The sequence below is a fragment of the Haliaeetus albicilla genome, chromosome 11, assembly GCF_947461875.1.
Source record: "Haliaeetus albicilla chromosome 11, bHalAlb1.1, whole genome shotgun sequence".
In the NCBI taxonomy this organism is placed as follows: Eukaryota; Metazoa; Chordata; class Aves; order Accipitriformes; family Accipitridae; genus Haliaeetus; species Haliaeetus albicilla.
Genome location: NC_091493.1, coordinates 20,725,841 through 20,752,452, shown reverse-complemented (window position 1 = coordinate 20,752,452; position 26,612 = coordinate 20,725,841). Strand labels below are relative to the sequence as shown.

The 26,612-nt window shown below is 37.4% G+C and overlaps 1 protein-coding gene across 1 annotated transcript in view; it reads left to right on the top strand.

Moving 5' to 3' along the window:
- The window catches only part of FRMPD2 (FERM and PDZ domain containing 2), a 77,874-nt gene extending 53,747 nt beyond the window's left edge, over window positions 1-24,127 (top strand). Inside the window, exons 32-47 of the mRNA XM_069797630.1 lie at window positions 316-490; window positions 1,612-1,822; window positions 3,020-3,057; window positions 4,945-5,031; window positions 5,451-5,515; window positions 6,936-7,097; window positions 7,893-8,064; window positions 9,888-9,967; window positions 12,057-12,148; window positions 13,567-13,682; window positions 16,236-16,384; window positions 17,765-17,855; window positions 18,900-19,234; window positions 20,731-20,946; window positions 21,216-21,278; window positions 22,097-24,127. Coding sequence (XP_069653731.1) covers window positions 316-490; window positions 1,612-1,822; window positions 3,020-3,057; window positions 4,945-5,031; window positions 5,451-5,515; window positions 6,936-7,097; window positions 7,893-8,064; window positions 9,888-9,967; window positions 12,057-12,148; window positions 13,567-13,682; window positions 16,236-16,384; window positions 17,765-17,855; window positions 18,900-19,234; window positions 20,731-20,946; window positions 21,216-21,278; window positions 22,097-22,168 — 2,124 coding nt within the window. The 3' untranslated portion in view covers window positions 22,169-24,127. The remainder of the gene's footprint in view (window positions 1-315; window positions 491-1,611; window positions 1,823-3,019; window positions 3,058-4,944; window positions 5,032-5,450; window positions 5,516-6,935; window positions 7,098-7,892; window positions 8,065-9,887; window positions 9,968-12,056; window positions 12,149-13,566; window positions 13,683-16,235; window positions 16,385-17,764; window positions 17,856-18,899; window positions 19,235-20,730; window positions 20,947-21,215; window positions 21,279-22,096) is intronic.
- The last annotated feature ends 2,485 nt before the right edge of the window (window positions 24,128-26,612 follow it).

Below are 26,612 nucleotides of genomic sequence, written 5' to 3'. Positions count from 1 at the left end.
TAAAGCCTGTTTTCAGCCTGGTTCATCTTCAATTTGTTGCGTTAGTCTGTCCTCCTTGGTTTTTGCTACAAGACCTTGAGTTTCAAGTAAATAAGAGCTATTTTTCTGAAAGCTCTGCTTTCAGAAAAGTGAAAGTTCAAAGAAGAAATCTTACTGCAATCTTAACTGTTGCATTCACTGACATTAAATACCACAGCAAAGCAGTAACATGAAAGTGAAAACTAATTTAAGTTCATATGCAAAATTCAGAGTGGAGGGAGAAGTACATGATGGTCAATGAGATCTATGACATCATTTTACTGGTTTGTCATTTAGGTGAATGGAATTGATGTCACATCTTTACCATGCAATGAAGCCCTGACTTTACTGCAAAGCTCTCCTCCTGATCTGCACCTTGTGGTTGGTCGTGCTGACAGTGATCCGCGTCCCTCTGTTAGGCCAGATGAGATTCCCGAAATTACTCTCACAAAAGGTGCCAATGGACAGCTAGGTGTGTAGTAAATACTATGCATGCTGTTTTGGACAGGGATTACGGCAATCGTAAGATAATCATAAGCAACTGTGGTCTTAGATCAATATGATCCTGAGTGACTTTGACACCTTTATGCTCTCCTCCATCACCCATGACCAAGGAATGGAGAGCTTTATTTTGGGCAAGGCCTTAAAGGGAGGACTAATATCTCTTATAAGACCAATGAAGATACTTGGAAAAAATTATCTTTGTATTATCACCCAATCAGCTGAAGTTTCTGGCAGATCTCCAGTCTCATATTTTTATGTTACTGATATACAGAAGTTGATGGTAGTTAGATAATAGTATCTACTACCTGCTGAGATACATAAAGATCTATTTGCAGGGAAAGAAAAAAAAAGAAAAAAAAAAGGAAAAAAAGGCAAAGTTTGAGAAGGATGAGCCACTGTTTAGGGTAATAGTTTGCTATTCAAAAAATCTCCACCTAAATCCTTGATTCACCACAGACACAAGGCTTTATCTAAATTGTGCAATGAAAGTGAGAAAAGAAATCCCCACAGTGTCAATATCTTGGTATTTCTGCAGAACATGGTGAGTATTTCACATAGATAAAACTGTAGATTTAGGAAACAGTATAGCTATATTTGCTCAGGTACAGCATCCTGTTTCCAGTTCAGAAACTGGGTTGTTTGGAGATTGCTTGAATGTCGTTGCACAATTTAGTTTTGTACTTTATAGGTATCTCTTTAGCTGTTGTATGCCTCCATTCCCTATGGCACCCTAAAGATTGCAACGTGCTTAAGCACTTTGGTAATGGCAGAGTTACTGCTATGCAGCTAAGTGTCTTATTCAAACGACTATTCAACATCAGATGAAATAAAGCACCACGGAATAGCTGAAATGTAGAGATGGACAATACCATTTAAGTTTTTCCATACTTTTTTAATATCTAATTGCATTTCACTCTCCCAGTCCAGCTCTTACACCCCTTCTAACTGGGCAAGACTGTTATTTATAATGTCGGTGATTTGTTCAGCCTATCGTTCAATGACCCACATCTATTCCATTAGGCTGTACGTCACTGACAGTGAAATTCAAAACACGCTGCCACAAAAGATGCTTTCTCTGCATTATTCTAGGCTTGAAGCTGACAGGAGGAGCTGGAAGCAAGTTACAAGGTATTTACGTGCTAGAGATAGTGCCTGGCTCTCCTGCCAGTGTGGAAGGCAGTCTGCAGCCACAAGATCAGATTGTTTACATCTGTGGACTGTGGACTGAGGGCATTAGCCTGGATGATGCAGTGAGAGTGTGTGAAGCTGCCACCCAGAATGTCCATATCAAAGCCACAAGGTAAATCTGAACACACTCGATCTCAATCCTAATGTTGAAGCAGGTTTCTAAATTTTACATCAACAAGTCAAACAATAAGAACAAGACAAACTGCAAGAAAAATGCTTTACCTCAAAGGTCTGAATGTTGCAACCCAATACATAACATCCATAAGATATCTTAACTCCTTGTAATTACAACGAACACAGTGAGTACAAGTAGACTCATACAACACAAATGAGAACTCTTCAAACTTCATAGTCCAAACACAAATGTGAATCCTTTAACTGTGAGGCTGGCCATCATTTTCAGATATCCTGTTCTCTAGGGAAAATCTTTGTATTTCCACCACTAGTGCCAACCTTCTCCATACAAGCTCAGATTCACAACTACAGGCAAGAAACTACCTGTGATGGGAAACTGTGAGTTACTTCCAACAGCCAAACATTTTAGAAAGGTATTAAAAATGCAGCATTTAATCTGCAGCATGTAACAAAAAGTCATCCCAGGTTTGATCAATAACCTGCAGTTAAGAATTTCCCTCATCAGTTCTTGGCTGCACTTTAGATTTATCATGTTCTACAGTCTGATATAGTACCAGTAGACGTCCTGGACTGATACAGAAATAGCTTCCAAAGATCTCAGAGGAGCAGTCAAATAGTAACCAAAAAGTATGTGAATAATTAAGTTACATAATCAGAGTGAGTGATAATATGTCTGTTGCAGCTATCTTAATGTAGTTCAAACTTTTATCAAAGTTTTATTAACTTGCACTGGTCTAGCAGATGAAGAAAGTGCAGCCTCATTATACTTCTTGCTGTACAAGCAGTTAATAGGCAACAGACCCTGACTGTAAGAATTTACAATCTAAGGAAACAAACAGAAATAGGGTAAAGGAACTTACAAAAGATCATTCCCACTTTATAGAGAGGGAACTGAAACTGAATTCAAAATGTACCACAAAGCAGTTCTGTATTGGGTCAGATGGTTTAACATGTTCTTTCTTTCCCCAACCCATTTAAATAAAATGTTTCACTGTTAAATACAGTCAAATATTTTATATACTGATATAAATGCTCTTTAGGAAAGCACCATTAATAAAATCATAGAAGTACAACTACAATTTAGACAACTGACTTTCTAAAAATATTTTTCATATGTGCTTTACAAAGCATGCAGGTCTTAATGGCTCACATATTTCACTTTTTCTGCCCCCAGAAATGGCAATCCAGTGGTTCCTATAGAGCACGAAAATAGTAAGTAAGGCTAATATTTTGGGGTTTTGTTTCAAAACTTGCTTCTGATTTTGGACATAAGCATAAGGTATTGATTCATTGCATTTAAAAAGTTATTAACAGATTGTAACTTGGCATTCAGTATTTCTGTTATGGCCATTCTAAGGGTCTGAAGAAAATTTGGTAGCTCTTTAAAGATAGAAATAAAATTTATAGTTCTCTGTAAAAAATTATTTATTGCATTTTGCATAGTCAGTTTCTATGTTTTTAATTTGTTGTTATTAAATGGGAAATTTATGTGGTCATATTTTAACATCCGTTTTGATTGCAACTATTCTCTAAGGGCTTTTCCAGCACTTTTTGAGCCACTATTTAATATGACCCACTACTTCATCATCTAGACCAACTTTTTAAACTGTTGTCAATAAATCTATAGAAAATCAGAAACAGGCAGCACCGATATCCCTTAGTTAATACAAGAGCATTCCTATCAGGGGATGATATTTAATACCATAACTGACACAAAACTTCAGTGATCATCTGCCCTACAAAGACATGACCAGAATTGCTCTAGCAGTAGAAGTATCAGCAAGCAGAGGTTGCATCTGCACCATCAGATGGAAGGATAGGTATCATGTCTACATCACTGCATAGAAAGTGTGTTAGCTATGCAAGTAATGCTTTTCAGTGTACGTTTGGCTGGAGTGTTAAGTCAGGCCTAACCCACAGTTTCATTTACCTGACTGGATATCCAAATCTTTTTTTAATCATGCAAAGATGACTTGAAAATGTAACCCCGGACCAGAATTGCTCATACGTCTACAGTTATCTGAATACTGGCACATGGCTACCTGAAGAAATTATTCCAAGTCAAGCTAGTTACAGAGTTCCTACTCTACAACAGCTAGCCATTTGTTTGTTTTTATTTCACTTACTGGAGAACAAGCTGCTTTGAATTTACGACAAGACCAGATAAAGTTATGTGTACTCTCAGTTACTGTGATATAACTAAAGCATGGTAAATGCATATCCTGGTAGGACCTTGCTTACACATCCTTGCTCGATGAGCTTTGCAGATTCCAAGATTTCTCAAGACACCTTCAAAATAGGTTACCAGATCTGATCCACCTCTGATACAGATTTATGAACTCTACAATGGTACAGTTACCTGCCTCTCTTATAAAACAAGATTCTTCCCTTTTATAAGGCACTTTAAAAAAAACTATAGAAATTTGGTATTTGGTGTTCTGTTTGCTATTATCTCTGATAGATTTATAGATAAATCTATAATAATTTCCTATTAAGGAATCAAGCCTTCATTTTATAGACTCTCTTAGTTACAAAAATGCATACTAAAACTGCAAATGCAGCAGGGAGGTTTTTGGTTTTGTTTTGGTTAGTTGGTTGGTTTTTTTAAACCAACAGAACACTCATCACTTTCTATAATTCATACATTAAGAGTACTTTTGGAAGACAACTAAGATCACCAAGATATGATAAAGCAAAACCCCCAAACTGGGGGTGGGTGGGTAGAAGTGGGACCATCAAGAAATGCACATTGTCTTCTTACATATCCATCTCTGCAGACACTAACACACCCTGCTTCTTTCTCTGCCTAATCATTGCCACATGTCTAGAATTACTCAGTCTGATCTCTGATTGTTGTTACAATTTTAAAAATAGCAATGACTGAGAGGCAGTATCTCTGCAATTCATGACAAAATTATTTATATCACTGTGCAAACTGGCAGACTTAATCATGCAGTAGCATCTCAAACTGCCTCATATAGTATCAATATTGGATATTGATGATTTGTTTAATAATCTAAGCACAGAGTTTACATTCCCATGTGTATATGAAGGTTAGCAGGGAGGCCTGTCAGAACAAACCTACATGTATGCTTTTAGGGCCACCTGCTGAGACAGAGAAAGCCAATATTTCTTTCTCAAATGGAAACCTGAATTCCCAAGAACAGCATCTGCTGCATCAACATGGTAAGGAACTTGTATTATTCATTAGGGTTTGTAAAATTTTGTGCTCTCTCTTTGAAAGAAAATAAGTCTGTAGATGGTACTGGCAGCATCTTGGAAAGATTAGTTCTTCATAAACAAAACTGCCTCCCTCAGAGTTTCTGAGTACATTTATACATTACCTGTTGTCTGTCTGGTGTCTCTGACCCTGTAACTTTGCAACCTGCTCACTGGGAGGTAAAAAGTCTACAGGGATAATGTGCAGAAGGCTCAGTTTACAGTTTACAGGAGTGTAAGGCCACATAAGTCCACAAGAATTTTTTTTGTATTTTACATGTCAAATATAAAATGTTTTATTATGTCTCTGAATATGATTTTTAGTGTTATACTATAGAACGTTTTACCAGTACAACTGTATAAAAATTGTTGCTGCTTTTTCACAGAGAAAAATTTGGAGGAAACAAACTGTGGTGCTCAGCAAAACACTCCTGTTTCTCCAGAATGTAAGGTAAATGACAATTTTATCAAGTGTGACATGGTCCATCAAGTGAAGTTAGCTATATGGAGTGAGATTTTTTCAACAGTGGTATTTAATGTATTTGTTTCCTCTCCAGTTTCTTTGAAAATGTGAATATAATGCATTTGGAGAGTGTCCCATGAAATGTTGAATTGCTTCAGCATTCATGGACTAGAATGCGCTGAGCATTTCCTGGGGTCAGATTCTTCTACTGCTGTTTTTCAATGTATAATATCACTATTTTACCAGCGTGGTAATACAAGCATGACTCATATGATATAGTCCCTCCATTAGGTTTTCATAGTGCTCTTAGCAGCTTACAAGATCAACCCTTAGCTTAGAAAGAAAGCAGCACAGGAAAAAGATACAGAATGTCACAGCATGAGATTTTGGGGAAAATAAGTGTAATTGTAATTGTGAAGCATTGACATAAACCATATAACGGTTTGAATTTGGCAAGAATGCCATTTTTGAAATGATGAATCCTTAAAATACACAGGTGAGTTCTTTGAAAAAAAGAAGTAATTTCCATGCTTAACATACAATGCTTCAAAATTCTTGCAAGTGCAAACATCACTTCTGTTTGTGCAAACATGCGGAAAATAATGTTACTTGGAATTGAAATTACCCACGTGGGGACTGATATTTTATGGGAGTAGATTTACTAGATTTCTCTTGAGTGTGGTTTGTAAAAAAGGGCTGTCTTTTGTTAAAATTAGGCCTCCAACCTGGCAGAAAAATTGGAACAATTTTCTCACTTTTGATTAAGTCATCACTATTACTGCTTGTTCCATACCGTTTAATCCATGATGGTTTATCTGTTCAACTTGCTAAAATAATTTCTGAGGATGATATTTGCAACATTGGAACTAGTCATGCTGCAAGTCATAAACATTTCTAGGTTGCTGCTATTTCTGACATAATACTTGACCCTAAAAAAGCAGCTGATTTTAAAACTGAATGAAGTGCTAAGGCTAAACATATGGGTATGTTGGAGTTGCAAGGTTAAGATTTTTATTATAGAACAATAAAAGAATGGAATATGTACTGCATTACTGTCATGCTGGAGATAAGTGACTTGTTTGTTAATGAAGTTGCTGTATTTGATATATTATTAAAGGATTACAAAAGTACATGTTTTCTTTCTCTTAAGAGGTTATTTTTCCCTCCAGCAATTATTAAAAAAGATTATGGAAAGAAGTATGTACTATTTTTCCTTCTGATACATACATGCAGCTGCTATGTTAATCACTGGAAGCTCTATACACCTATTCAAGAGAAGGATATATCCCTTAATCTACATCAGCCAGTGAGGACTGTGAAGCATAATGGGATTCTTTGGTATTAAAAATGCAAACAAAACACAGCCCTGAATAAACTACACTTTAGACTGCATCCTTTTCTATTGCAGGACTTCATTATTAAGATTGAGCTGGAAAAAGCAGAAAATGGAAGCCTAGGATTTGCACTGGTAGGTGGAAGAAATGGCAGGGCTATCCTAATAAAAGCCATCAGCCCAGACAGCATTGCAGATCTAGATGGGAGGCTTCAAGTTGGTGACATCCTACTTAAGGTAATGCTTGTTCTTCATTGTTTTGGCCTACATTTTCTCTAGTTACTTTATAATGAGCATTCTGTTCAGTATAAAGGTTGTGCAGATTGGAAACCTGAGGCTGCTTGGCACAGTAACTAACATGTAGAAGATGGTGTCGCTCAGCTCCTGGGGGTCAGAGGGCTGTTCTGGGCCTGCCCACCTCTTGCCTAGAGTTCAGCTTCCTGTGGGACTGGTCCTCTCTACAGCTGGAGGTGTCATGAAAACAAAATCAGGGAAATGACAGTTAACTGACCAAGTGTGCATATAACAGCTCACCAGGATACTGGGAGAATCCTATCATCAGTGTCAGTTAGGTATTATCAAGACAAGCAAAAAGCACTGGAATTAGAGCTTTTGAATCTTTATTTAAAATCTTACTATCTTAGTATCTTACCATTTTAACATAAATAATCTTTTTTTTTTTTACCTCAAATTATTTTTTCTTCCCCCCTCCAGGAGTTTCAATATTTTTGTTTGCTTTTCTATTTTTCATTTACATCCATCTCTCCTCCATCTTTCATCTGAAGAGTGGGGGAAACAATGCTCTCTTAGTGTCTCGGAAGAGATGCAGACTGTACTTTCTGTGGTATACTGCTGGCAATCATGGTATAAAGAAGTAGAGAGGAAAGGATCAAGCAAGTTACTAAAATGGGAGGGGATGAGGACACATGAAGTGCAAAGAAGTTATATAAAGATTGCTTAGTGCTGGGATATGCAATTAAAAAAAGCTTTCTGTTACAGGAATGTGGAAGTACATATCATTGTATTTTTCAGGTGAATGAGACTTTCGTGTCTGGACTGCCACGCCAAACAGTTATAGATTTGCTGCGCAAGGCTCAAGGCACTGTCCAACTCACTGTCTGCCGAAGCATGGCTTTGCATTGGGCTTATTCAGGCAATCAGAGCAATGGTATACCTTCCCCCCCAAACACAAAAGCAGAGCCTGGTAAGCAGCTACATCTGCTCAGTATATGATAAAGGTGGGATTATGTGTTGCCTGAATTCAACTTTCCTATTAGCAAAACAACTCAATATTACTAACTTTACAGTTAGCCCTGATTCATAGCTGTAGATCTGCAGCTCTGGCTAAGCTACTCAAGACATAGGACCACAGGGAAGAAATGCCTAAGTGTGATTTTAAGTCTAGGAATAGTAGAAGCAAAGCTGCAAGACCCCCAAAGATGCTTTAACTCAGCTTATGTTTTTAAGTCATGAAGGTTCTTAGTCTGATTTTACCCAATTTTATACAACTCACGGATGGAATCACAGCCAATTATTGACCTTGCTGCTAAAATACATTTCCCACAAATTTCATATCCCAGCACTCCTACCTTATCTCTTGGAAGCACTACACCTCCTATTCTGCCTAGCAGACAGCTCCTCTCCCTTCTGTGCTTGTTCGTGTTCAAATCCAGAAGCCTCTAGTCCTAGGTTGATTGCTATTAATTTGAGAGCACACCCACCTGCATAGGGCAGTACTCAGAGAGATGACTAACTCTAATGGAAGAAACTTGTGCTGTGGGCTCTGCTCTACTGAATGCCCCAAATTTAAATAATAATTAAAGCTGGGAGTGGAAGCAAGGGTATAGTATTACCAATAGATTATGGGTTTATATTCCTCAACTTCCTATTTCTTTAAACACTGAAATGTTTCCTATAATGTGGAGAAACTTCAGTAGGAATAATATAGAATACTTCCTTAATATACCTTCTGGCCTGCTGGTTACAAATTGGAGGCTTTGTTTCAAATCTTCTCAGGCAAGAAAGCCACTGTCATTGCTATTTGCTTTCTCCCCAGCTGACTAGGAAGAGACGCAGAGCTGACTGTGGATTTTGGACATATTTTACAGCAAACATTTATGCATCTAGTCAGCTTTACTGTTGCAAACTTACCGGCATAGATAATTTAGGCAATTCTGCTGTTAGGCAGCAGCTGCCTCTAGGGTTCAAGGATCTCAATTTTTTCAATATCTATTAGACTGAACATAATGCTCTTGAACTCCTAGCATGTATCACAAGCTCTGGACACTCCTTCACTTACTGGAAGCTACCCTGTGTGTTTCAAGAGCAAAGGTTTTCCATAAGGATGAGAAAGCTACGTTCAGCACTGGCCTGGAAGAAGGGTGTTCACTGTCCCATCTCTATTCTAGTTTAATTTAGCAGTTAATGATGCAAAAAAATGGAAGGACAGCCAGTTATAAAAAGGCTGATTGAAGCTCTTGTTCTATTAAGGGCTGTGGAAATATTCCCATTCACTTCAGTGAGAGTAGCCTTTTCTTCAGCCCTTCAAATTCAAGGAACTAGCTGTAGGGACATTTATTTGCATCTCACATGAATTACACAGTTGCTGGAAAGTTTAAACTGTTTTCCTGGACCAGCAAAACCCAATGGTATTATAGAAGCACTGGCATCAAAGTTAATCTATGGTATTTGTCCCGTAGCACTGCAAAGGAATGGGCTGGGTTAGGGAGGGCAGATTTAAATTCTGTTTCAGGTTTTTTATAACTGCTATTGATACAGGGGTCTACTTCACTGTATCTTCTGGCAACCTGAATTATGCTGGCTTCTTCAGTAGTGATATATGGTATTTGTGGTGTACTAACCCTCTCAGAGCATCCATGAAAGGGATACTCCATGCCAGTTTCTGGCACTGTATCTCAATGCTTCTTCCAAGATCAAATTCCCCTGGTGTGGGTGGCACAGAAGAAATAGAACTATATTTTCATGCTTTATAGGCATTTTACTTTGATTTTGTTTTCTGGTATTCAGACAGTGCTGAGGGAAGCCTGCGAGCTCAGACTGTTTTCACTTTCAAGGAAGAAGAAGAATTCAACCAGATGTGCACCAAGGTAAATCTGAATCAGGCTTCCAGAAGTTATCAGGCCATGTACTCATGTTTGTTTACAAAATGGGTTTGCTGCAATGCAGGCAAGAACCACACCTTCTTAATGAAAAAAGATTAATGTGAGGGAAGTGTGCTGCAATGACTGGAACTGCTAACATTTGAATGAGTCATGGGATTCCACTGAGATAAGACCATATGATTCGTATAATACATATGCTAAAAGGGTGGGGGAAGGAAGGTTGCATATGCAAGTCTAGTTCTGGTGCTTTATAATATTGGAATGAATGGTTTATTAATTTTACCCTCCTTTCAGTATTTTAAAACAATATACTTTAAAAGATTTCTATTCAACTGTCTTCCATTAATATTCATAACTCCAAGGCACCCAAACTTCTTCAAACATGGTTATGTTTTTGAATCTTAGTAAGTACTGCAAGACATTCCACGGCAAATTTTACAACATCTATTATTTCTACGTTTACAACTGTAAAACCTCTCCTCTGAAAATGTGAGAAATACAGGTCTTCTTAGACTCCGGAACAGATCAAAAACCAAAACCCTGCCTCAACCAATATAATCAAACTAGAAAAAGACAAATGGAGGAAATTCTTGATGTGAATAAGCTGAGAAAATCTTGAAGAGGAATTTGTTTGAGGAAGTTTTAAGTACACTGTTGGAATGGGTGTTGGAACTAAACTGTTAGAGATCAGTGAAATGTAGTATCAAAACAAGGTCATGTCTATGATCTGACAAAGAAGTACACCCAAGAAATAATATCAATGAGAAGTAGGAGATAGTACTAAGGTTACAGGTTCCATATTAGATCCCCGAGTTAGCAAAGTATTAAGCCATAGATTTAGTTTCAAGCATGTGGTTAAGTCTATCTAGTTCAGCACAGCATATGCCTAACTTTAAGCACATGCTAAAATTTTTTTGCTGAATTGGTTCCATTAACTCTCTCTTCTTATTTCCAGCTTGCCTTTAGCTGTCTCCTATGAATAGAAACTATTTACTTTATAAAGCACAGCTGCTGTCTACTCCAAAGATGTAGAATTTGAAAATGACAAGCTACCGAAAAAAACAGATGCAAAAAGGCAGCAGTAAAATACCTTTCCTTGGCAAATAGAAATCAAAAATCCATGTAACATTCTCCAATCAATCAGTGTAGTCAGTAAGTGCCGAAACTGGCTAAATGAATTCGTGGTTAAATAGGCAGCCATGAATTCCCCTATTATAATAGGGAAATATAAGCATAAAAGTAAGAAAATAAGGTATAAGTGGCAGCTCCCATTAAGATTCTGTGGGACATTCAGTAGTATAGACTGTGTAACATGCCAGGGTGGTTTCTGAGTTCATCTGGAATATTACGCAGGGAAAGAAGAAGAAACACCACTTTCAACTAAAATTTAAATAATTATCTATTAAGTATTACAACTGAGAAGGAGCCATTTCCACATACTAATGGTGGATGTCCTGCATCATTATTTAAATGCAGGACCCAGTTATCATTCTCCAGGACAGAAAAACAGACACCAATACTATTGCTTCTACTGCATATGGAGGATGATCAAGGGTCTGCCTTCTCTGTTAGTTGAGTGCTTCTTCAGTAGAACAGCTGCACCCTGCTTCTGACAGCTGACATCGTTGTGTCTGAGATAAAAAAAGGAAATTATTACCAACAGTTCCATCTCAGACACTGGTGCTTTCTGCTGCCAAGAGCTGGGAGGTGAAGAGTAGAGTGTGACTCATGACTCCTGTGATTGCATTTTCTTTATGAGATCAGAGAGGATATAACTAACATGAACCTTTTCAAAGTTGTCATGCATGCTAAGTTGTAGAGATGTCTGAAGACTGTATTGTTATGAAACTCACAAATACAGCTGATGTGGCTTTTTACTCCTAGTAGATACTGCAATGCTGAATCAAAGTTACGTACCTTCTTCTGAAAGTGGAAACTATTCTATTTTTCCTTTCCTTCTTGAGTGAAGGACACATTTTCTCAGATATAAGAAAGAATGTTGATGAAAGTAACTATATTCTTGATGTTTCTGTGTACTGATTTTTCACAGATCTTTCTTATTTTAAATCTGCAGGATCCCGAAAATACACACAATTCCCCTCTGCAAGGTCAGACAAAACTGGCTGGACAAGACTGTAAGGATATCATCAGTAACATTTCAGACAGGTAAGTCTTTCAAATGCAGTAAAAACCATTAAAATAAATAGTATGGATAATTTATTCTTATATTTCCAGACCTGTCCTAATATGGTATGCAAATGCACTCATGTGTCCCAAATTATAGAAATACAGTTCTATTGGAATGCAGCTCCATCTGCAGTAAGAGTTGCTAAACAGCTTCCACACAACAAAGACAAATAAAACAGAAGCTTCTATGTGTAACAGCTCATGCAGGCATGCGTAAGCTAGCTTTAGCCTTTCTAGCTGAGGAGGAGGGAGAACAGTGGTAGTACTGTCATGTTGGTGTGGGCAGGGTCCCCATGGGTTTTACTAAGTGTTCCAAGCAGGTCTTGCAGCCTGGGCTGGAACCTGTGCTACGGCTGTATCAATACAGATGTTGAACTCCAGACATCTGGGAATCAAGAGAATCTGAGGATGTTACTCCAAAGAAAGTACATAGTACAAGAAGAGAAGAATTTTACGTCAAATTTTAAATCTACAGTACAATGGGAAAACAAAGAATAATGGAGTGTTGATAATGTATGTAGTATGGCTAATACAAAGTTATCATATATAGGGATAACAAGTATCTTTTCTGGTCATTTTGCAAATAAGATGGTTTTCTGGCCCCTGTCCTGTAATCTGAATCTTTTTACTGCCAGTATTTTCTTGTATTTCTATTTCCTACTTGCAAAAGCTTTGTGTAACTTGAACATGCACAGCCTGCAATGGTTACTGATATTTGCAAAACTGCTACTTATTATCTTATTTTCCCTCTTAAGTGTACCTTTTACTATTTCTAACATTATGTATTATGATCTTACATAGGATAGGATAATGTAAGACTGTGATATGCTTAAGCCTACTAACATAGCTAAGCATTAGATCTGAGGGTATCAGAGTTATCCAGAAGAGGAATATTTGAGCCGTTCTGCATGCATTATAGTTGTATTCTGGATTGCAGGCTTATCGTCTATCTAAAACATATTTAAGTAAGTAAGTGCTCTAAAATTTTCTAAATACTTTAGGAAACAGTAACAAGCAAAGCCTATTTAGCTATGATTGCCTAACAACTGAAAAATGTCATACATGAAAAACTGTCTATGACTGTGACAAACCTTACTTCCAATCAATTTTTGGGCAGCTTTTTATACAAAGTATGTTCTTATCTCCTTGAAAAATTAAAGTACCACATACAGATAAAAGTCTTTTTCACTAGCTATATTTGCAAACACTACTCCAGACAAAATGCTATTATTACTCCTTCAGTTTATGTTCTTCAGAGTTCACACTAACTCTTGAAAATAGTTGCTCAAAAAGTTAAAAGTGATCAAAAATAGATTAAAACCAAAACCTTTGTACAGTTCAGATTATCAAAGCTTCTGCCACTTCCAGAAGACCATTTAACTAATGCTGTTTTACAGGTCACAGAAATATGCAGAATGTGAAGGCTGCAGAAGAGAGAATCAGCAGTCTGAGTCAGACAGCTGGAACAATGAAGATGATGATATGCCCCACAGGATTTCCATTCTACCTAGAAGTAATCACGCAAAAACTTCTCTTGTTTCTTTAACATTATAGGCCAGGTCCCCCATATATGTACAGTGAGAACAACACCAATCCCTTGTATACAAGCTAAGGATTTGCTCTTTGTGTCTCAAAGACCAGGGCACTCAGGACACAATTTTTACCATTGCTATATATGAAGGCCATCAAACCTTTGCAACATCCACAAGAAGACAGTCTACATCAGGAGCTCTCCAACTCTTTTGGAGAACTGCTAGAAGGAAGGAACAGGAGTCTGAATGTAGTTAACTGAACCCAGGGATGGCAGCTCTGCTGGCCATCACCCACTCACCACTGCTCTGAGCACCTCTGCTTTGGAACTCCAGTTTCAAAGGGATGAGCAATTTTTTATTTTTATTTTTTGTGTCTTTTGTTTTAGCTTTTGGTTGGGATTTTTTTGTTTGTTTGTAATGTTATATATTATGTCCTTCCCCAAAGGAAAATCTCTGAATACCTTGATTATACTCAATTAGGTGTACAAACTGAGCAAATAAGTTGAAAAGAAAGTTGTTGAATTAATTTGAGCAACATCATGACATTTGTTCAAATCATCCAGTATTGGATGGTGCAAAGAAATGACACATTGGCTCAGTGGCTGAACAAAAAAATGAACATTGCAATTTGGGTCAGAAGCAAATTTGTGGGAACTTCCCAGTGCATGATTAAAAAACTGAAATTCTTAGTTTGTCCCAAAATGAATAAAATAAAAGCAGATGGATTATCTTACAAGAGATACAGTAAACAGACTGGATGTAGTAGATGGCCTTTTTCACATATGAAAAGCAATGACAAATAAGGCTTTGAGAATTAATGGAACAAATTCTAGGAACATACCACAAAATGTACTTGATATCACTGGATGCAATAGGTTTTTTAAATCATTCTCCTCTCTCCCACACTGTTCCCATATACCTCCTCAAAAAAAGTTATTGAAGCGCTTACACAAAAATGTAGAATGAAGGGTCAAATTCTATCTCAAGACTTTGTTCCCAGAATCACTGAATTTCACTTCTTATAATAACTTCACTAAAAAATCTAGAACTGATGTGCTTAAACACATACTGAAGCACTTTCACAGCTCAGGTGCTAAGCCTTTCTTATACCAGATGACAGATTACAGAAAGAATCTGCCTTGTTGTTCCTATAGGAAATTAAGCTGCTTCTGCCCCAAACAAGAATAATTTGTGAAAGGAATCATACTGAGGATGCTGCAGTATCCCATAGATTCTCAAATACAGGTCTCTCCCTACTTCTTCTTGCCCTGGGGCAGCAATGAATTGCTGACGGCTCTTAACAGAAGTAAACCACAGTTATCTCCCTCACGCTACCAAGCTGTGCTGGCTAGCAAACAGAAAATTATAACCAATCTATCCTCTACTGCCTGCTCAAAGTTTGGGGTTTTTATTCCACTTGATCTGGAAGAAAAGAGAGGTATATGGGAAATAGCATGCTCTGTCTGGAGAGGTATCTGTCTTCACTGGCACTCTCAACCAGTTAATAGAAACACCCTTGCATCTGTGAGGGTTAGAGAACAGAAAGTGAACAGAAAGTGTCTTAGAACCTCAGGCAAGGCAGGTGCAAGTTGCAGCCCAGACGAAAGCATAGCAAGCGCAACACTTTGTTAACAGAGATTAGTTAAGAGTAGCAATAACATCTTACAAGAGGAAAACAGAGCATTGCTCCTTGTCTTCAGCCTACAGCAAACCTGTGGAATAGATCACCAGGTTTTCTTTGAGACAGCTGGCATGTTATTCCTTGCCAACAGTAGCCTATGACTAAAAGGACAAATTGCATAATTTCTCTGCCTCAAACCACTATTTTTTATGGAACAAACTGCTGTTTTTACTCTACATGGTAACAAAAGTTTTTCAATTGCTCCAGTAGAGTAGTGATATTTTTGGAGATATAAATGTTTATCCATCTTCTTAATCTGTCAAGTTTTGGATCAGAACACATACTTAAGGATCAGCTAATAAGTAAAACTGAATTCTGATTTTGGTGCATCAGATACTTCACATCTTGTTCTTGAAGGGGACTGTGAGGTAAGATGAAAAGAACAGAATATATTTTCTTACTTCAGGGATGAAGAATATGCAGTGATTATTCCTAGCAGTGGGGTGTGGCAATACTAATTTTCAGGAAAGCGTTGGAAACGTGAAGATGATTCCCTGTGAAGACGTGGCCAGAGTCTCCTATACCAATATATATAGCATTAAAGTTCACAATTCTGCAAGAACAGTTTATTTAGAACAGACTGTATTTAGAAACTGTATGAGGCAATAAGTTGCAATAGTTGGATCTGCTTCCAAATTACATGAAATGTGGTGCTGGTTATATCCATAGTACTGACTTATTCTTCCTTCTGCTGTGAACATAAGTAAGCCAAAAATATTTTTTCACGTTTCACTTCCACAGTATAAGCATCAAAATGTACTTAAGTACTGCAGCCCCCTAGTTTTTAAAGCCAAGACTTTGCACTATGAACAACAATAATCAAAAACTCCTTTGTCTTTTTGTGCATATATAGGCAGAACCTTTGCTTCTGGAGATGAACTGACTCAGTTAATTAACTTTAAACCATCACTGACTGGAGTAGGTCCAAGGACTGGCATCACAGGTCTTATTCGAGGCCTTCAGTTGCGGATTGAAAATCAAGAGGTGTTAAAGGAGTTTATGGTAAAGTGTGATTCCTTTTTAAGATCTGAGTGTTAGCAGAGCTACGAAATGACTTTTAGTAGCCTTTTGCATACTGTATGGGAGATCTACTTGTATATGTTTACTGACTCCACTTTCTCAGAGAATTATTCCAGCCAGAATGGAGCTTCTACTCTGCTGTTTGGGTGATGCTACAGTATTTGGACCTCTCTCTTTCCACGCAGGTCAGGCTTACACTGTTAGCTGTCCAAAGATACTGCCTACATGGAATGAAAAATAAATCATACACAAAAGTAGAGTATGAATCACTTTTACCTAAACTGACTTCTTCCTATTACCCCATCAGCTCTGCTGAACATCTGCTTAAGAACTATTCTAGAGGCTGCACTAAAGCAAGAAATCCATGCTGCTAGGGATTCACTAGTGTTGAAACACTTAGCTGATGAAAGGAAAATGTTTCACACAGTGCTCCAGTGATACATGGAACTCACTGCCACAAGATGTTATTAATGTCAGGAACTTTGTGAAATTAAAAAGTAATGTACCTCCATAGATAATGAAAACACATAATTACATCTGATGGCACATAAAACATGAAAAAGTGTAAAATTAGGAAGGCATATAAAAACTTTTGTTTCAGTATATAAATAGAGTACTCAGTTATCAGCAAATTCCCAAAGAACAGATTATTTCATAACTCTTCAACACAGTACTGGAATTTCCTTTAAAGGATGTACTCATCACCAGTGAAGCAGATTGCTACCACTTTTCCATAGTACTTACAACGTTATCAGTTTTTTTCACTTGCCTTTATATCTCTGACTTTCTGGGTACAAAATCCCACAGGCTCAAGTGTGTAGGATTTGCTGACTTTCCCTGAAGGCTCAAGGGCATGTATTAATTTCCATTCATTCCATTCTGTTAGTGATGTAGGCATAACACACTATGAGCTGAGTCAAGTGTCTGCACAGAAAACATAAAGATCTAATAAGGAAAGCACTGGTTACCAAAGCCATTGGATATTTTATCTGAGTAAAAGCTGTAGTAACTCATGAAGATGTTAAAGAACTGAATGTGTATTTTCAGTCCATATACACTGTATAGTGGCAAACATCTTTTTTACAGCAATATACAACAGGGAATGTAATGACAGGGGCTGGGGATGTGGGTTGGAAATCTCACTTGAAAATCCCAGAAATTTTGTTCAGGCTCAAGAAAATACAAAGCAATTTGAATTCCTTGCTTAGAAGTTTAGAGAATGATGTACTGATTCTCTTCTGTAAGAAGTCTATTTGCCAGTCTTGGGTCACATATAGCAGTAAAGTTTGCTCACACCGACTCTGTAAAGCTTGTCTATAAAGGATGTGAACAACATGGATTGACTATTTCTCTTTGATCTAGGCTTTAGAACGTGTGAAACCAATAGATGACTGCACAACTGGCAAAGCACCAGAAAACCAGGATAAAAACAGATACCGAGATATTCTTCCATGTAAGTATGCACACTAATGAGAACATACATTCAGTGAACAAAGACATCAGAAAACAGAAAAACAGTTATAACACTGAGATGTAGGAGGTGCAAATCCCACCACATTCTTAGTCACAGAGAGCTCCAGCAATAATGAAATGTGTTGAGATTTTCTCAAAAGAGGTAGAGTTCACGTAAGGATGTCTGTCTTGCACAGTATGTAATTTTCTGAAGTATTGTCTTCCACAAGGCAGGATTTGGTCTGGTAGGGGGCCAGCTGTCTTGGTGTTTCCTTCCCTCTTTCTCAGAGATATTGATCTACATTTCTGTGGGCAAGTGTAACCTGAACTATAATAGCAGTTCTTTAAATCTATCTAAATGTACAGGTATGTCTACTGCTTGTGACACAGCATAATATCCAACCAGGGCGTTCAGCTGCTCAGCTCTGATCTGAGTCAGAAACAAGTTTCATTGCTGATGAGAAGTCATTTTAGGAGGAAGATTTGAGTCCAGGAGTTAAATGACTGCAGTTAACAAGGACTTCCAAAAACTAATGTACTGCCCAATGATTCTCCGAGAGGTATCATAACAGAAGGAGAACACTTTCTGGACCCTCAGTGTCTTGTTTAAACTGCAGCAGCAGGACGGCACATGCAAAATCTGTAGCACAGTTACCTCTCTATATTAGTGATACAGTATACATTCTCAGAAGTTTCCTGTTTTATAACACAAATATCCAGTGACAATGTTCCCATGCCATACATTAAAAGCAGTGTTGGATACACTATTTTGAATTGCTGCTAAACAATTCTATGGTAATTAGGGGGCTTGTCAGTGTTATGCAAGTATCTTAAGAGAAGTAAAGCTGCAGCAAACCATACAATTTATCTGTGGGAATTCCTATTAGCAGTGATTAATATTAGTGTTAACTAGCCAAATGTATTCTAAAGTCCAGAGGCATACTTTACTGCTAGAGGCTGAGGCTCCCCATCTCCTGAGTGCTAGAGATGGTAGAACTCTGTTTCAGATCTACAGCTGAAATAGCAACTTTCTGTTTCTGTACAGATGATAAGACACGAGTTCCTCTGGGAGAAAAGAATGGCTACATTAATGCAAGTTACATTACAATGAACGTTGGAGAAGAGGAACATTTCTATATTATAACCCAAGGGCCTCTGCCATCCACTATGGCTGATTTCTGGCAAATGGTCTGGGAGAGTGAATCAGATCTGATTGCCATGATGACAAAAGAAGTGGAGCTAGGGCAAGTCCAATGTCATCGATACTGGCCTGAACCTCCCCATGACACTATAGACCTGGCTAATTTTCATCTCAGGCTAGACAATTACCAGATTGTGGAATACGTCATAATTAGAATAATAGAAATGATCAACAAGCAGGTAAGTTGAGTAGGCTTAATGCTTTCATGTATGATGAAACTGATTAGATATTTTACATGAGTAAATACTAGTATTATTGTTTGCTTCTTCTTAATGTTTGCTCAGTATTTTTTAGGAACAGAAAAATCTGAATAACACGCATGAAATTAGGGTTAATGAGATGATGCTTCTTTGCTCATTGCACAAGCAATGGATCCAACATTACATAGATTTGGATAAGAATGTCCAAAAATTAGTCCTTTAATAGTCACAGAGCTGGTCTTTTCAGTGTTTTGCAGAATTGCTTAGTGCTCTCATCAAATCAAATCAGTAAGGGCTGCCAGAATGGATTCATATTCTGTAATGGTGGCTGGAAGGAAGGAGGGGAAGAGGGTGGTTTTCATCCTAGAATTTAGAACAAATGATACTTCTTTCATTGATGAAAATACATGAATACACATGAAACTACAGATCGAGCAGCAAATTCTTAGAAAGCTAACAAATACAGAATCCAGGTGTAAGAACATGGAAATTGGGGCAAATTTGCAAAAATTTCTGCAGGACTTATTAATTAATTGCAAAAATTTCTGCTGGACATATTAATTAATGGAATAATTAAAAGATTAATACTTGTGCCAGACTAACTGTCTTTTTCCATCAAGAAAACAATTTCTCTATATGAAGAAAACACAATTCACCTTATGTCACTGAGTGTGAAGCATAGTAATGGATTTGATATGAGTCTTCCCAAAAGATTATTCAGATGGGAAGATGGGACATTATATGCGATTGTTTCAATGAACATGTTATGTTTGCTATGTTTGTCTTGGACCAGTATCAAATTACTACAGAAAGCCACAGGTTTACTTTAGCAGAAATCCATTCAAATTCTCTGGATGGTAAAAATCTAGGTAGTTCTTCTGCATTCAGCTTAATGTGTTTTGGCAAGCTGGCAACAAGACATATTGTCCCAGGACCATTCAATTAATAATACTCTTTATTTTATCTACATTATGGTTATTCTTGTAATCTTTTTTTTAGTTGATTTGGTTTGTATGGTAGGGTATCTAATCACAAACTGTTCTTTATATCTGATAGCCAGAACATCATTTACGATCTCACTATTGTGGCTATCACATTACGACTCTTCTATTAGCATTGCTTAGTTCAGTTACAAAAACAATTTTAGTAAACAGTACCAGAATGTTCTAATTTAACAAATGTTTTGTTTTTCCTTTCTAACCAACAAAGACAACTACATCCTTTTGGGGCAACAGAGTAACTTCAGTCTCTTATCAAAATTATATAAAGTAATTTTCCTAGGCCTCTGTCTTCTCAAAGCATTTCTGAAAAACCTAAAAGAAACTTTAATAGGGTCAAGTATGAAAAGCTGAAGAATCGTAGGATAGACAAACAATTGACTAAGAATGAGGCTGAAGGAAAATTTATCAGAGGAATTCCTTGAAAATCAGTCTTAGGACTGATCATTTTTAACATTTCTGGTCTTTCTCTTCCAGACAGAAGAGAAGCGCACTATAAGTCATTTGCAGTTTACCACTTGGCCAGACCACAATACTCCCAAACTGGCTGAGCAGCTTGTAAAATTTATTTGTTACATGAGAAAAGTTCACAGTACAGGACCTATTGTTGCTCACTGCAGCACTGGCATTGGAAGAAGTGGAGTTTTGCTGTGTATTGAAGTTCTGCTCAGCTATATAGAAAAAGATTTATGTGTAAGTATCAAACAGATCATCGTTAAGTATTACAAACTGGTATGGAAGTCAACAACATGTGGGGGTATCTTAGACCAGAGTAATTCCTGGTAGAAATCATCCTAACAAAATGGAATAAACCCAGCTTTTGTTGTTTTAAACAACAAAGATAATAACTACAAATATACTATTTGTAGAAGAACTGAGTCACAGCTTCCCCATCTGAACATGCTTAAATCTTTCTTTATAACTTGCATGTCAACAAAATAAAAACTGTTCTCTTCTGATAGTTCAGCATCAAGCAGATAGTGAGAGATTTGAGAAATCAACGTTTTGGCATGATCCAAACTAAGGTAAGTTCTCAATATTCAACTAGATTATGATTTTTAAAAGCCTCAATTAGTGGTACATATCCATATGCTTTGATAAATCTGGGGCTTAATGCATAATTTTAGCCCTCTCATTTGAGGAAAATAACAGCCTTCCAGGCAAGTGGTGTCTAGATTTAAATATGAAAGGTCTGTCCCTTACTAACTAATTGAAATAAAAGCAGAACACCAATATAGTACAGATACCAGACACCCCCCTGACCCCTTTTTTTCAAGCAAAAAGAAAAGCAGGTATACCAACAAAACCGTTGAGATAACATAAACCTTACCCTGCAAAATTCTGGCTTTCAGCTGAATTCTTGCTATTGCTGTTATCATCACCTCAGTAAAACCATCTACTACTGAGTTAAACCTACCCCTGAAAAGAGTTTTCACACAGGAAAAGACAAGATGCAGCTAACTCAATTTATAGCAAACAGGTGGTGGGAAGAAAAGCAAGACAAGACTAGGATAAATTCTTCCTATAGGCAAATATTTTAGCACATGCTTTGATATATTTTTCTTCAGGATAATGATTGAGCATGTGACTAAACTTAAGCAAACAGATAACCTTCACTGACTTAAATGAGACTTGAGCACATGCTTACAGGTACTGCATTGAATAAGAAGGCATTCCTGAACTTTTACAAAATGGACAAGAATGCTCTTAAATATCTAAGTTTTTGTATCCATGTTACAAAGATGCTGATGTTATAAACAGCACTTCAGCCAGTCCATCCTTCTTTCTCTAGAATTTATGTTGAATGTAACCAGGTGTTTCACATTGGTGTCTCTGCATACAGGATGAGTATTTATTCTGTTATGAAGTTGTGCTGGAAGTCCTTCAGAACCTTCAAGCAATGCATTCCTACTGACTGCAGTATGACTCTTCCCTGTTGCTATTCCCTTTGGACTCCAGGGACCACTCAGCAATTGCTTTAAAGAGATGTCAAGCCAGCACAAACAAGTGTTATATTACATGCTTTGTTAGATTACTCTGATTTCCAAGGCATTTCAAAACCTTGCTTAACATGTCCTGGGTAAGTCATTTAAATCTTGGCTCACAGTTTGGAGAAACAGCCAGCCAGCACTGCAACACTGCTGTTAAATTGCCATGGACAACTTGCGTGTTCTGTGTAATAACATATTAATTGTTAGGAAAATATTTTGGGAGTGTGACAAGGAGATAGCAGCCTTTGGAATTAACTTTACTTTCCAGAGGGCAACTATAAAGATCTAAGATTCTGCTGGTTTTGGAGGAAGATTAGTTATGCTTTTGTGTGGAAGGACTCTGTTTACCCTTGGTTGCTTGAACAATGTAGAACCATTTCGAGTCATCACTCCAGCCCAGGAATTTATACCACCATCACTAGACATCTTAAATCAAGAAACTGACAGAAAAATAGGATGCCTTTGGACCCTAGCTGGTTCTCTTCAAAGCAGGAAGAGTGTTGTGTAATAATTGGATGGAATATTAATTTTTCCCAGCGATATGAACAGCTGTAGATAGCTCAGTATTCTTTCATTCTGCATCCATGTAAAAAGGAATGCAATACTAAGCCAGATGAAATGACTGTGTGTGCATTGTGACATGCATATACATTTCATCTTCCCCTGATCCTTTCCATTGATTAACTATCTTGTAATTCTTATCTAGGATCTGAACCAATCTATGGGAAGTCCCACTGGTTTTAGTAGGGGCTAAATCAAATCTTTAAATTAGAGTAAATAACTCTCTGTACAGTTTATTTCTCTTGTTAAAAGTGTTTCTGTTAGTGTGAGTTTGAGTGGATTTGAGCAGAAATCTGCTGTTCAAGCTTGTAAGATTGTACTTCTTTCTATAGTACTACTTCTAAGTCCTTTACCTAGAAGGTGATATATATGGAAGTGAAGTTATTAGATGTGCATTGGAAGAGTAACTTTTAAACATAGGAAATTATAACAGCACTTATTTAACTGAATTGTACATATTTTTAAAACTTCTTTGATTTCAGGAAAGGAGAAAATATTAAGAGGCATTTGAATATAAGACTGCAGTAGAAACAAGAAAATAAAATAGCCGTTTATTTTCATTATGAATGAGAGGTTTATGGTTCAGAAAGAATGTGGGATTAAACACAAATTAAAATTATGACTTGTAGAAAAAGCCACTGTAATACAATCATAATTAAAGTCAAGGGCCATTTTTTCTTTCTGCCCTCAGATAGTCTGCTGGAAGTCAGGAAAAGATAGAAATGGAATTTATGATGTAAGCCAGATGCTAATTTCAAAAATATTGATAGAGATCCAGAGTAATGCTAAATTAGTGGAGTAACCCTGGACTTATACTGGTATAAACATAAACAGAATTCAATGTTTGGTCTTAAAGTCATTGAATTTGAGCCTTCCCAGAAGCATTACTCTCCATACGTTCGGCATTTACTATCTTTATGTTGCATATAAAGGACTATTTGCACAGTTTTGTCAAATGTCATCAACCAAATTTTTGTTCATAACTTTGTTACTTTCATTTGGTATTTGGCCTTTCACTTTGATTTTAATTACTGCACATGTACTACTATGCAATGAATGCACTACACTGCACACGAATGCACAAATCACTTTTTGTACCACAACAACTTTGAAAAGCTTCTCAGTGAAAATATTCCTGTACTTTATGCAAAGGTGTTTTTTCTGTGGTTTAGAACAAGCATTTTGGATTTAGAAGACAATCTTCATGGCATTATTTGTTCCTCCACATTTGTGTATCATCTTTGCAGCTGTTCAACAGAAGTGTTTGCTGTTTGACAGAAGTTTTTCCTGTTTTACAGGGATATTAAAAAGATTTCTGAAAACACTGCATTTCATTTTAATTTCTTTTTATGAAAAAGCAGCTATGATACTTAACTACTAACCAGTAAGAGCTCTAGAGAAAATAATCTTTTATTAATTGGGGCTTATATTTAAACTTCCTCTAAAGGCAGATTTTGTCATGACGGTACCTTTCGTACATTCCCCTAAAGCAGGTATTACTGACCTGTGAGACATTCTGCCATATCCCATATTCTTATTCTTTAGGAATATAATAATTAAATGCTTTTAAACAGATACGATAGTTATGATCTCCATAACGACATCCTCACTCAGACTGAACTTTGTTTTGGATGAGACATACACTTTTACACAGATCTAGTCCTCTAAGACTGCTAGCAGAGTGAGATAAAACAGAAATGTCCTTCTAGATATTTCATAATCTGTTATATAACAAAGAAACTTTCACCCACAGAAAATATCAGAGCCTCTCAAACCAACTTTGAGCAGAGCCAGACAGATGCAATTTACCACATGCTGGGTGACAGGCCCTCCATCTGTTACAGTCCTGAAGTGATCCTACAGAGCAAGTCTCTTGACTCACAGCCTGAAAACATTTTAAGAAAACTGCAGACTTGCAAGGGTTCTGCACATGTTTGAAGCTAAAGCCTGGTCACCTCAGTAGTAGTACCGCTCATGAGCTCCACTGCTGGCAGTCAGCCTAGACAGCAGATAAATTTTGAGGAGGGAAAGCACTGGAATGATAGACACAGCTTCTTCCTACAATAGACACTGTTTGGAGAAATAAACAATGAGTCACTACCAGAAAGTGCTTAGCAGATGTGGTTGCTGTATATGCTGTCTTGGAAATGCTAAGGAACCATCTGTTCTCAGCTTGCCCTTTAAAGGTAGGATTCAGGGATTCAACTTCCAGCTCTGCTGCAGACACTGAATAAGCCAAACTACTTAAACAGAATGCTCTGTGCCTTACAGGTTTCTTCTTTTACACTGCACTACTGGGGTACACTCATATCCTTTATAGTTGGGGCCACTGAGCTCGAAGTGCAGATAAACTGAGAACAGTTAGAAGACTGTTAAGAAGCTTTTAAGTATAGCGGAATCTGGCTACATCCAGCAGCTCATACACCATTTTCCCCTGTACATAGCACAAATGAGTCCCACTTCTGTGTTCTTCATTCATGCAAAACTCCCATGGACATCAAGGCTCATTGATACACATTCATTTGGAACAAGAGATAATGCACTCCTTAAAGAGCTCGCGGTACTTGACAAGTCAGGCTAAACTGGAAAGGAAGGAAGATGTACTGTCCCATTTTGGTCACAGGGAAGTGAGGCAAGGGTTGGTGATTTGTCCAAGGTCTACGGAGTTTGGGGAAAACTTGGGAACTAAACCCAGATGATATAAACTCTGATTCTGTGCCTACACACAAAAGTATCTTTCCTCAGTCAGAAAAATAGGATCATACTGCTCTGGCCCATTTCTGATGAGATATTACTTAGCATATAAAGTGGTCTGACTGGAACTTGCATGCATCCTAACAGGCAAGAGATGTATTATGGTACAGAACCTCAATCTGTGCCTGTGGTCACACTGCTTACTTCAGAAGTAGCACTGAGATCACTATTTGTATTTCTAAATCACGTTACCCTACCACCTAGTAACCAATCAGGACAAGCTGCAGTACAAATGCAAACAAAAAGGACACATTTATTGGAAGCAGTGCCTGCCGTAACAAGCACTCAAAACAAGTAAACATCTGCTAGTCCTCAGATTCATACTGTAGCACAAAATGTTGTCAGTGATACTCTATGTTCAGACAGTAGCTCTGTCCACAGAACAGCACATCTTGTCATCTTACTCTGGGGAAGTGACTGTTTTACTGCCATTGAGACTGCTGCAAAGTTTTCTACATCTACCATTTTATCTCAATTTAAAAGCAAGTATAGCAAGGAGAACCTTGCTATACTAAGTTACAAAATCACGTGAGTAGGGGAAAAACTGTATCCCCGCTCTTTCCTTTAACATCTTCACTGAGTTCCATGGACTCAAGACTACATCATGCTGATGGCTCCGTGTACTCTAATACCCCATTTGCAATGGCAAGATACCTTAAAATATCCACACATGCCAAAATGGGTGCTATTGGCAACAAGAACATTGTCAGGTTTGAATAACTGACTTTAAAAAGTACCAACTTGTATTTTTACAACTTGCACTAATATAATCAGGCTTCCTTTTAATTTTCTTAGAAAGCCTGAGACATGTGTCAGTATGTTTTCTCTAACTGTCTTTTCGGTTGGAGTTTATGGCCTTACTGAACACCAGAATCTTCTGTGATGGAACAAATACAGTAAAAGCAAATACTGCCACTATTGCAAAAGAACAGCAAATAGTGCCATCTATGGGCAAATCGGTACTGCGACAGCATTAATCGCAATTAGTCACTCGTGCCGTTGGCAAAGAACCACTCCATGACCTTTCACTCAGGTTCACTCAAAAGTGTTACC